Genomic DNA, 12,848 nt, shown 5'->3' on the forward strand with positions numbered 1-12,848 from the left:
GACTCTCTGCTCACCTTCACTCTTTCGTTCCTTTTTTCTCCCGCCTCTGGAACAAACTCCCCCACTCTCTTCAATCCCACTCCTCCTTCCAGGTCTTTAAAACAGCTGTTCACCACCATCTCTTATCTTCCCCCATCCAAAACCTTGATCTTTTCTACCCCCGCTAATTCACCCCAGATCCACTTTTTTGAAATATCAACTTCTTTCCTGGAAGTCCTTGCAGTGTCCACGTGTTTTGTTTTTTTTACCTCTCCCACCCCCCCCCCCCCCACCCCCCACCCCCACCCTTTCCCATGCCTCCTCCCCCCAAGCCGTCTTCCTCCCACAGATGTCCCGATGTCCCTGCTCTGCATCTTGTTCTCCCGCTCCCTTTTTCATATGTCTTATGTGTCAGTTTATCTTTTTGTGATCAATGTTAGCTCTTCCACGAGCCTCGACTTTGTATACAAACAATATATATATAAATATAGGATTCAAAGTTACAAATTCCTGCGGGGAAGTGATCATGATTAAAGTGCTACTTTGGCACTTTGAATTGCACAAGCTGAAATGCCAAGTCTGGTCAATGTGGCCTGAGAAATAGGATTCGTTTATTTATACTGGAACCACATATTTTCCATCATTTCACACCATTTAAACGTCATGCTTGGGTCAACACAAAAGTTTTATTCCATTGGATCCTTTGAAAAGGAAGTGTGTTCAGTTGAAACAGCGTCTCCTTCGATGCTGGAGCCTGACGACCCACAAGGGATCGAGGAATTGTCCAAAGAGGTTTCAGCACCAATGGTTTCAATGTCAGATATAGAACCTCTGCTGTCTGTGAGAGTCCCAATGGAGCATGGTTGGAGGTTGTTCCTGACTTCGGTAAGATTGATGCTATTGAGCACCTTCTCAAATTCTTGTGCCTTCTTCATCATGTTAGGCTTCAGTCTTTTCATCATCCCTGTTGCCACGGGTCTAGAGCAAGCTCTCATCCTCCTGTCATGACATTTAACTGATATTAAAAACAATAAGCAGTTCACTCTTCATGATAATGAAAGTGAATGATTCCATTTTACAGATTACTCAGTTGTTCACCACACAGTATGGGCAGATTACCAAGGATTGGGATTAAAGAGAAAGGAAAGATGTGGAGCAGAAAACAACCTGCTCGCCATTACATCTAAAAAGAAAGGTTTCCCGGATACATAATCCAAACATCATCATTTCGTCTCCAGCACGTGGCTGCTTGTTTACATCACTGTTGGGTGTGCGTCTGTACCGGGATAGGCCTTTGCAGGTTGGTAGAAAAAAACACCTTTAGAGGCCATTTTTCCCTGCAGAGCAGGAGTTTGGACCTTTTTTGGGCACCGTGGTCCCATTTTTGAAGCAATGTTTTATGGCCAGAGACCCTTCCTGCCGCCAACCTTGTTAGCCGCCAACCTTGTTAGCCGCCAACCTTGTTAGCCGCCAACATTGTTAGCCGCCAACCTTGTTAGCCGCCAACCTTGTTAGCCGCCAACATTGTTAGCCGCCAACATTGTTAGCCGCCAACCTTGTTAGCCGCCAACCTTGTTAGCCGCCAACCTTGTTAGCCGCCAACCTTGTTAGCCGCCAACATTGTTAGCCGCCAACCTTGTTAGCCGCCAACATTGTTAGCCGCCAACATTGTTAGCCGCCAACATTGTTAGCCGCCAACCTTGTTAGCCGCCAACCTTGTTAGCCGCCAACATTGTTAGCCGCCAACCTTGTTAGCCGCCAACCTTGTTAGCCGCCAACCTTGTTAGCCGCCAACATTGTTAGCCGCCAACATTGTTAGCCGCCAACATTGTTAGCCGCCAACCTTGTTAGCCGCCAACCTTGTTAGCCGCCAACCTTGTTAGCCGCCAACCTTGTTAGCCGCCAACCTTGTTAGCCGCCAACCTTGTTAGCCGCCAACCTTGTTAGCCGCCAACCTTGTTAGCCGCCAACCTTGATAGCCGCCAACCTTGTTAGCCGCCAACATTGTTAGCCGCCAACATTGTTAGCCGCCAACCTTGTTAGCCGCCAACATTGTTAGCCGCCAACCTTGTTAGCCGCCAACCTTGTTAGCCGCCAACCTTGTTAGCCGCCAACCTTGTTAGCCGCCAACCTTGTTAGCCGCCAACCTTGTTAGCCGCCAACCTTGTTAGCCGCCAACCTTGTTAGCCGCCAACCTTGTTAGCCGCCAACCTTGTGAGCCGCCAACCTTGTCAGTCGCCAACCTTGTCAGCCGCCAACCTTGTCAGCCGCCAACCTTGTCAGCCGCCAACATTGTCAGCCGCCAACCTTGTTAGTCGCCAACCTTGTTAGTCGCCAACCTTGTTAGCCACCAACCTTGTTAGTCGCCAACCTTGTTAGCCGCCAACCTTGTTAGCCGCCAACCTTGTTAGCCGCCAACCTTGTTAGCCGCCAACCTTGTTAGCCGCCAACCTTGTTAGCCGCCAACCTTGTCAGTCGCCAACCTTGTCAGCCACCAACCTTGTTAGTCGCCTCTTGCGTACAAACACGGAATTACCAGTGAGCTGGTACTCAATTTGCCACCCTCTGAAGGATGACAGGCTGAGTCAACCCCCCTGGCGTTAATTCAGCGATCGACCGGAAATCGAACCCAGGATACTAGGATCCCAAGCCGGCACCCTAACCGCTCAGCCAACACCAGGCTAGGTAAGAGCAGGAATTTGTACTTTGTTTATGGTACCGGCGATAGTTATTGTAGTCTTGACAAAGGACACCATGGGATCTTTAACATCCACCAAGTAATGCTGGAAGACGGGACTCCCGGTTTAAGGTTAATTCAAGGGACAGCACACACTTTGATGTATCGCTCTGCCAGCGAATTACCAAGGTGACAGTTTATAGCTAGATTGAGATTCAAACCGAGGATAAACAAATCATAGGTTGAGTGTGCATACCTCTACACTATCCTGCCAAACAAAATATAACCCATTAGCATGAACATCATATTAAAGAGTGAAATACAGCCACAGCATAAAATCAAAGCTAGTGATGCAAAAATAAACGAACACAACATTCAATCTGCAACATTCATTGACGGACAGTACAAGGAATCAGCTCTCATCAGTGAGAACCTTTACTGAAAGAGAGCACTCAACTTCTAGAGTGAAGCAATTTCGTGACTCTCAAGCTTCAGCCACAGAACTCTCTCTTGTTCCATCCCAAGTGTACAATTCAATCTTCAATGGGTTGATTTTGCTAAATTGTGCTCAATTTGCTTCCTTTCACAAAGCAAATCCTACTTTGATCTGACTTTGTAAATCACCATATGATGTCACATAACTTCTTTAACAACCTTAAAGAACACTAGGTTATAAGTTTTATGATTATAACAATATATAATGAGCCTATGGGGTTGTAATTATTAAAACGGATATACTCACAGAGCGAAGATGCCCATAATTATGAGAAAAACTGACAAGATTCCCCAAGCAGCGATTCCAAGAATAATGAAGTTGGGTTCCACTGGAACAAATGTTGCAGGACGGACAAGGAAGAAAAGTTGATGTCATTTGCAATGTTCACATATAAATAGCTATGAATGAGACATCAACATGATTCAGGTAGCAAGAGCATGTCCATGACAGTCAAGCACAATCGGCAAAGCTTAGGAAAAACATGTACAACTAGAACGGGCACTCGGTAGAGCGCATACCTTCGCCGCAGCTACTGTTCTGTACTTGGCATGGGAGTGTAGGGAACAGAACAACAAAAATACGATTTTGACCTTTTCGTGACCTTGACCTTGACCTTTGACCCGATTGCTCCCAAAATCTAATCAAATGTGTCCCGTATAATAACCAATCATCCCACCAAATTTCATGCAATTCGGTTGAATACTTTTTGAGTTATGCGAATAACATACACACACACACACAGACATACAAATAAATACACAGCGATCAAAACATAACCTTCCGCTTTTGCGAAGGTAATGAGCATTCATTATCTCGTGATGTGAATGCAAGGACAATGTTGAGCAGACTCGGTGGTGTAATGGTTCGAGCCGTCCACTCTGAGTGTTGGAGGTCGGTGGTTCAAACCCCGGCCAAGTCGTACCAAAGACTTTAAAACGGTACATGCTGCTTATTTGCTTAACGCACAGCATTTAAAAAAAGGATAGAGCTGTGCCTCTACACAGCAAAAGATTAGGAGAACGTCCTGATCAACCCGTTCAAAAATTTGATATCTTGTAGCCCGCACTGCCAATCTCCCTACGATGTGGGCCCATGAAAGGGCCCAAGGTTTGTGGATCGTACATTCGAACCAAACACTCGTGCTTTTCAACACCGATGGGAAGGTCATATCTGGGGCTGGTCGATGTACAGGGTAAGTTTAAAATGATGATATTTACGATTAATCATGTTTGGGACGTGGTATCAGAGTTGTGTGGGGTGATGTGCTGTTATAAATATGTATTTCTTGTTTGGTTCTGGGGTACAAGATAAATTATACTCGATTTTTGCATCTATTGGTGAAAGGCAAAGCATCGTTTTGTTTGTGTGTGTGTGTATGTGTGTGTGTTTATGTGTTTGTGTGTGTGTGTGTGTGTGTTTATGTGTTTGTGTGTGTGTATGTGTGTGTGTGTTTATGTGTTTGTGTGTGCGTGTGTGTTTCTGTGTGTGTGTGTGTGTGTGTGTGTGTGTGTGTGTGTCTGTGTGTGTGTGTTTCTGTGTGTGTGTGTGTGTGTGTGTGTGTTTGTTTGTGTGCGTGTGTGTGTGTGTGTTTGTTTGTTTGTGTGCGTGTGTGTGTGTGTGTGTGTGTGTGTGTGTATGTGTGTGTGTTATAACCACTGCCGCCGTTAGCCAATTGTATTAACAGGAAATGGTACGAACTCAACACCTCTCATCCATGGACATTTCTCATATTCCTATATTTCCACGAGTCTGATTTGCATACCGGAACAGAACAATTACAGTTAACCATTTTGAAATTGGCACTCTCATCTAAATGCTGAAAATTATGTTTAAAAGACGATTTGAATCATATTTTGTGCGAACAACGGCTGGTTAAAAGTGCACGGCGAGCGGATCCACTCCGCCCATTGCCTTCAGTTGTACGTAGTTTGTAAACAGCTGTACGTAGTTTGTCATGTGACATCTTTGCAATTCGGACCTTAGTGCAGTACAAATGCTAATGGACAGCATTTGCACTACACTAGGAATGCATTTTTGCAAACCTCTCGGCCTAATTTTATGGTTAATTCCCTTGAGCGGCAGTCACGTTATTGTACGAACAGTCGTGATTCTCATATACACACAATAATGAAAGTTCGAGAACAGGTTTATGTCCTCCATAAATTGTAGGTCCGAAGGATGGGCCTGTTTCATGTTCCCATCTGAACCGGTGGCTCACGATATTGGAAATCTTGGGTTTAAATCATGTATACATTGCACATTTGTCTCCTAATATCCTTGTAAATTTGTAATTAATGTGAAAGTACAATGCCGTCCACTTGAGTCTTGGTCCTTCATGCACAAGCTCTTCCATGAGCCTTTGATAAATGTAAAAAAGAAGATTGTATGAACTTGTGATGCCCCAATGAATGGTGGATGTGTTTAAAGACCTCTCAACAATTAAGCCAATCACTTTTAGGAAGCACATATATTAATGTTTTCAAGATTATTTTGTATTTACAAGGAAAGTGCGGAAAACCGCCTTATTCCAAAAAAAAAAAATATACAAATTTTTTGAGCTTGTGGGGTGGGGAGAGGGAGAACCAGCTCACTGTTGCTAAAATGGATAAGGATCGTACAAAATTCCCAATCCAGGAATGGTACAGCAACCAATGAAAAATAATTTTGGGAATTCGTCCTTTCTTTTTTGTGAATTCGTCCTTTCTTTTTTGTGAATTCGTCCTTTCTTTTTTGTGAATTTGTTTTTGTGAATTTTGTGTGACATATCAGAAGGCACTAACTAAAAAGTAACTGCAGTAGTGAACGGCATTAATCCACAATGGTGAGTAAAACCAGATCCGATGCATCATACTCTGATACAGAGCGATGGTTCTGCCGAAGCAGTTTCCTGGCCTGTAGTCATGCTGGGTGGTTTGCCATCCTTCTTCCAGTAGTAGTTAAGGTAGGAGTTTGTAATTTGTTAATGGTGTCATCGATGGCTCACCTACTCTTCGTGAAGGGTTGTGGACCCTTAATGTCTACCAAGTAATGCTGGCAGACGGGATGCCCGGTTAAGGTCCATCAGAGGGATGGCACACACATTGATGAATCAACCTCCCTGTGAAACACCGGGATGGCATTTTATAGCTGGGCCGGGATTCAAACCCAGGCTAGACATGTTAGACGCTAGTGTGCATAGTGCATACCTCTAAGCCATCCTGTCAGCCGTGGGTATATCATAAGGGCAAATGACTTCCAGCATTGGCTGCCAAGACGGGAGGTAGCAAGACCAGAGTACACATAAACAAAGAATAACCAGCTTTTAGAGGCCATTTTCCCCTGCAGAGCAGGGGTTGGCCTTTTTCGGGCACCTTGGTCCCCTTTTTGAAGCAATGTTTTATGGACGGATGCTCTTCCTGTCACCAACACTGTTGGTCGCCTCTTGTGACACACAGGGAATTACCAGTGAACTGGTACTCAATTTGCCGACCTCGGTAGGATGACAGGCTGAGTCAACCCCCCTGGTGTTAATTCAGCAATTGACCGGGATTCGAACCCAGGATCCTAGGATCCCAAGCCGGCACCCTAACCGCTAAGCCAACACCAGGCTACAAAGTACACATGAACAAGAGAAAAAAAATGAAGAGCAAATCAAAGAGAATGAAGTAATTTTTTTTGAAAGGCTTAAAAAAAAAAAGAGAGTGATGAAGTATAATAGGGATGGGGAGAAAGCAGGAGAAAAGGGAAGGCAAGTAGATAGTCAGAGAAGGTGGTGATGTGGTGAGAACATGACAAAAAGTACTACGTAGAGGGTGAAACCGATTTTTTATAATAAGGGAGTTAGAGATTGTAGTTGATGGAGGGAGGTAAGTAGGTAGAGAAAGAGAGAGTAAAGATGCAGATGAAGAAGAGTGAGAGGGAGAAGAATAAAATAAACACGCAGAACACGCCATCTGTTTGCTTCGAACAGGAAACTGCAATTCTGGTTGGTCCTTTTTGTGCAAATACAGTTCAAGTATCAGGTGACCAGGCAAGAGCGTTTTATTCTATTTTTTTGTGAGTCAAAACTACACTTTAAAAAGTGACGAAAAAAGTGAAAACTTTAAAAAGTGAAAACTACACTTTAAAAAGTGACGAAAAAAGTGAAAACTTTAAAAAGTGAAAACTACACTTTAAAAAGTGATGAAAAAAGTGAAAACTTTTAAAAGTGAAAACTTTAAAAAGTGAAAACTTTAAAAAGTGGAAACTACACTTTAAAAAGTGACGAAAAAAGTGAAAACTTTAAAAAGTGAAAACTACACTTTAAAAAGTGATGAAAAAAGTGAAAACTTTAAAAAGGGAAAACTACACTAAAAGTGATGAAAAAAGTGAAAACTTTAAAAAGTGAAAACTAGACTTTAAAAGGTGACGAAAAAGTGCAAACTTTAAAAAGTGAAAACTACACTTTAAAAAGTGATGAAAAAAGTGAAAACTTTAAAAAGTGAAAACTACACTTTAAAAAGTGATGAAAAAAGTGAAAACTTTAAAAAGTGAAAACTACACTTTAAAAAGTGATGAATAAAGTGAAAACTTTAAAAAGTGAAAACTACACTTTAAAAAGTGACGAAAAAAGTGAAAACTTTAAAAAGTGAAAACTACACTTTAAAAAGTGATGAAAAAAGTGAAAACTTTAAAAAGTGAAAACTTTAAAAAGTGGAAACTACACTTAAAAAAGTGACGAAAAAAGTGAAAACTTTAAAAAGTGAAAACTACACTTTAAAAAGTGATGAAAAAAGTGAAAACTTTAAAAAGGGAAAACTACACTAAAAGTGATGAAAAAAGTGAAAACTTTAAAAAGGGAAAACTACACTAAAAGTGACGAAAAAGTGAAAACTTTAAAAAGTGAAAACTACACTTTAAAAAGTGACGAAAAAAGTGCAAACTTTAAAAAGTGAAAACTACACTTTAAAAAGTGACGAAAAAAGTGAAAACTTTAAAAAGTGAAAACTACACTTTAAAAAGTGACGAAAAAAGTGAAAACTTTAAAAAGTGAAAACTACACTTTAAAAAGTGATGAAAAAAGTGAAAACTTAAAAAAGTGAAAACTACACTTTAAAAAGTGATGAATAAAGTGAAAACTTTAAAAAGTGAAAACTACACTTTAAAAAGTGATGAATAAAGTGAAAACTTTAAAAAGTGAAAACTACACTTTAAAAAGTGATGAATAAAGTGAAAACTTTAAAAAGTGAAAACTACACTTTAAAAAGTGATGAATAAAGTGAAAACTTTAAAAAGTGAAAACTACACTTTAAAAAGTGATGAATAAAGTGAAAACTTTAAAAAGTGAAAACTACACTTTTAAAAGTGACGAAAAAAGTGAAAACTTTAAAATGTGAAAACTACACTTTAAAAAGTGATGAATAAAGTGAAAACTTTAAAAAGTGAAAACTACACTTTAAAAAGTGATGAATAAAGTGAAAACTTTAAAAAGTGAAAACTACACTTTAAAAAGTGACGAAAAAAGTGAAAACTTTAAAAAGTGAAAACTACACTTTAAAAAGTAACCACGTCTCTCATTTAGATCAGTCGTAAATCCGATGGAAATTTGCATGTGGGACATAATAGCTTGGTCATATAACTGAAATGGTCATGCCTGGAAAATAATAACTTTGTTTATACACCATTATCATCATTCACCCATTAGATATATAAGTTAGAAGGACGACAAATCCCACAAATCTTTCCCCCTGGCAATTTTCATGTTCATGAGTCTTATATAGTCCTTACCAAAGCAATCCTGCAGACGTTGGCTGCCTGTATACTTGGTGGTTTTCAAAGCTGGGCAAACCTCACATGAAATGGCTCCAAAGTAAGGGTTGTAGAACCCCAATGCACAAAGCTGGCAGAGGGTGCTCTGAGTCGAGCTAAATGAGCCAGGAGTGCAGGCCACTGGGCATGAATGAGCAAGAACAAGGTAAATGTGTGGATAATGTTCAAATACTACCCTCTCACGTGGAACTAAATCTGTTGTTTTTATTGTTGTATTAAAATATCATATACAGTATATATATAGTATGTACTGTATGTGAAAATGGCAGAATGTTTTTACATCCCTCCCTCCCCTTTTATATCACCCAAACATTCCTCTTTCCTCCCTTCCCCTTACCGCTAACTTATTCAATCCTCCTTTCCGTTTTTGTAGTATCTCAATCGCAACTCCTTACTGTCTAACCTTCATTCCCAAAAATATATTTCTCTCCATTTATCACCCCTCCTCAACCCCACAATTCCCATCCATTTTTAGATACCAGGACAAAGTTGCAGATGTGTAAGGCAAAACTCTGGCTTCACGCACTACTATTATCTTGAGATCTTAAGTGCCTCATCACAATACAATATACTGTGACATATATCCCATATATATATATATACAGTCACTTGAAAAAGTAAGTACACCCCATGTAAAGTTTTGAATTTTTCAACATTTTTCAACATACAGCTATTTGATCTTCATTTCAACAATATTAATAAATAAAGGTGATATAATATAACAAATATCATGAAACATTTACATTTTGCAGTCCATTGTATAATTTAAATAAACATAAATGCAAATTTCACATGTGGAAAAAGTAAGTACACCCCTACATTTATAACTACTTCAAATACCTAAAATTAGAATCAGGTGCACCAGATAAGGTGCAAATGATTAGAACATCGTTAGAGAGGATCTTGGAGGAACCTGTCTTATTTAAACCTCAGACATTTCCTTTGGTTTGCTCTTTGTTGTTGAAGTGTGCGGCGTCACCATGCCTAGATCAAAAGAGGTATCTTAAGGCCTTCAGAAAGAAGGTTATAGATGCCTACGAGTCTGGGAAGGGATTTAAAAAGATCTCCAAACAATTTGAAATCAATCATTCGACTGTCCGGAAGGTCATCTACAAGTGGAGAAGATTCCAAACAACTGCCAACTTGTTCAGGCCAGGCCGCCCCAGCAAGTTCAGCCCGAGAGCAGACTGCAAGATGCTGAAAGAAGTCTCTAAGAACCCCCAGAATGTCATCACGGGACCTACAGGTAGCTCTTGCCACTGTTGATGTCAAAGTGCACTAGTCTACCATTAGAAAGAGGCTGCACAAATTTGATCTACATGGGAGGTGTGCCAGGAGGAAACCTTTGCTGTCCAGAAAAAACATCAGGGCAAGACGAAAGTTTGCCAATGAACACCTAGGCAAAGACCAGCACTTCTGGAACAATGTGCTCTGGACAGATGAGTCAAAGGTAGAGCTATTTGGCTACAGCACCAGAAAACATGTTTGGCGAAAACCAAAGACAGCATTTGACCAAAAGAACCTGATACCAACTGTAAAGCATGGTGGTGGAATTATTATGGTTTGGGGCAGCTTTGCTGCATCAGGGCCTGGGCAGCTCACCATCATAGAATGCACTATGAATTCTTCATTGTACCAGAGGGTGCTTGAGGATAATGTGAGGCCATCTGTCGGAAAGTTGAAGCTCAACCGAAGGTGGACCTTGCAACATGACAATGACCCTAAACATACCAGTAAATCCACCAAGGAATGGCTGAAAAGAAAGAAATGGAGGGTTCTGGAATGGCCAAGTCAAAGCCCGGATCTAAATCCCATCGAGATGTTGTGGGGGGATTTGAAACGAGCTGTGCATGCAAGAAACCCCTCAAACATCGCACAGCTGAAAGAATTCTGCATGGAGGAGTGGGCAAAAATTTCTCTCAGTCGATGTCAGAGACTGGTAGACAGTTATAAGAAACACCTACTTGAGGTTGTTTCTGCCAAAAGGGGCAATACCACCTATTAGAGCCAAGGGTGTACTTACGTTTTCCACATGCGAAATTTGCATTTATGTTTATTTAAATTATACAATGGACTACAAAATGTAAATGTTTCATGATATTTGTTATATTATATCACCTTTATCTATCAATATTGTTGAAATGAAGATCAAATATCTGTATGTTGAAATATGTTGAAAAAGTGAAAACTTTACATGGGGTGTACTTACTTTTTCACGTGACTGTATATATATATATATATTTCATTTCTTTTATTTTTATTTTTTTATTTTTTTCACGGATGCAGTGTTAGGGTTCAACACGAGGGGGACTTGTCAGACTGTCAGAGGTTGGCAAGCAACTGCGGATGCTGATTGATACCGCCAAACCTGACAGTGGCCTCACTCTTTTACAAGCACATTGCCTTTCCAGCATATATACACATATATCTGTGTATGTCACAATGGCATCTTACTATAATTCACCAAATGTCTGTCTGTCTGTTCCCAGGTACCGCAAAAACGGCTGAACCGATCGCAACGAAATTTTGAGTGGGTATTCCTGGGACCCCATGTTTTTCCAATTTCCAATTTTTCCAATTTTCCAGTTTTTCCAAGCACGATGGAATAATATTTACCGATATGAACAGTGATGTGGCTTTTATTGAAATTCTACAAATACTGTTTAGATTTTGATGATTTGCATGTGATATGATTTAACGGATGTTTATATAAATCGTTTAAAATTAAAAAAGCCTTCAATTCTGATATGTTGCCTTTTCATTTGGGCCTCCCAATTGAAGCCCCGCCCATAGGGCGGGTACCATTGCTGGTCTTATAAATAGATATTTCCTTTATCAAAATTTATTGGGTAGAATCTTTACATATGGCAGCCTCATGCATTTTGATGTCAAATTATTGTTGCAGCAAATGTGGTGATAAAACAGTTTGCATTGCTTGTAACTTGGCATTTACTATGCCTGATATGCATGTGCAAAACTATATTTATATACTTAACACACACCGCAGCATCGTGGGCAGGAGATTTTCTCTTTGTCCTTGCCGAACCCTGGCCGACAACGCTCTTGCCTAAGGGTCCACAGGGAATGTCTGACATAAAAGACTGGCAGCATTACGGGTGGATCCAACGAGGAACTTGGCTTCTGCATTGCGAAATACCACCTTATTGCCTGGTACACCTGTAGGAATCGGATGAAGGATTGTGATAGATTGAATTAATTCCCAATGTTGTGTTAATAAACAGTCGTCAAATCATCAATATAAATAATTATTGTTTGCAATATGCATCATTCTAGCCGCTTACGATAAAGAAAACCTTGAATGAGAAAGCATGTTTGTAATATGTGGGAAGGCAAGTAGAGCAGGATGTGAGAAGGTGAACCAGGATGCAGTGAGAGGCTGAGTCTGAAGCTGGAGGAAGTATATGGAGAGAAGAAAGAAGTAGAGGGGGCATCCTCATCTGATAGCTGTAGTTGGGTGGAATAAGTGATTTCCTGGCAAAGCGATGTCTGGTGGAGCTTGTTTTAGCTGCTCAATTATTTCTGTGTTGAATGCAGGGAAGGTGTGTGTGTGTGTGTGCGTGTGTGTGTGTGTGTGTGTGTGTGTGTGTGTGTGTGTGTGTGTGTGTGTGTGTGTGTGTGAATTAGGGATCAATCAGACTGGTAAAGTCTAATGAAGGATAACGAATATGTTATACCGTATATATGACATCGTATCATATCCTGGTATAGGTTGCCGGTCATATGTGCACAGAGATCCTCAGGGACCACCCCAAGAAGGCATTCCACATCAATTCCACAACTGATTTGGGCAATATTTCGGCATTTGTCCAGGGTACCAGTACCAGTTAACAATAGTTAACTCTTTGCAAAAGCACCGTGGTATTTTCAATGTCCCCAATTAACATATCA

General features: G+C 40.6%; 1 protein-coding gene across 1 annotated transcript; it reads right to left on the reverse strand.

Annotated features, from left to right (window-relative positions):
* Positions 1–562: 562 nt before the first annotated feature.
* Positions 563–12,110, reverse strand: LOC137432081 (uncharacterized). The gene is made up of 4 exons (XM_068123809.2): positions 11,942–12,110; positions 8,898–9,059; positions 3,399–3,480; positions 563–978 (listed from the first exon to the last, which is right to left on the reverse strand). The coding sequence occupies exons 1-4, from the start codon at positions 12,084–12,086 to the stop codon at positions 666–668; spliced, it is 702 nt and encodes a 233-aa protein (XP_067979910.2). The 5' UTR covers positions 12,087–12,110; the 3' UTR covers positions 563–665.
* Between the last annotated feature and the right edge of the window lie 738 nt (positions 12,111–12,848).

Source organism: Myxine glutinosa, chromosome 8 (genome assembly GCF_964187855.1).
Source record: "Myxine glutinosa chromosome 8, kmMyxGlut1.1, whole genome shotgun sequence".
NCBI classification, from domain to species: domain Eukaryota; kingdom Metazoa; phylum Chordata; class Myxini; order Myxiniformes; family Myxinidae; genus Myxine; species Myxine glutinosa.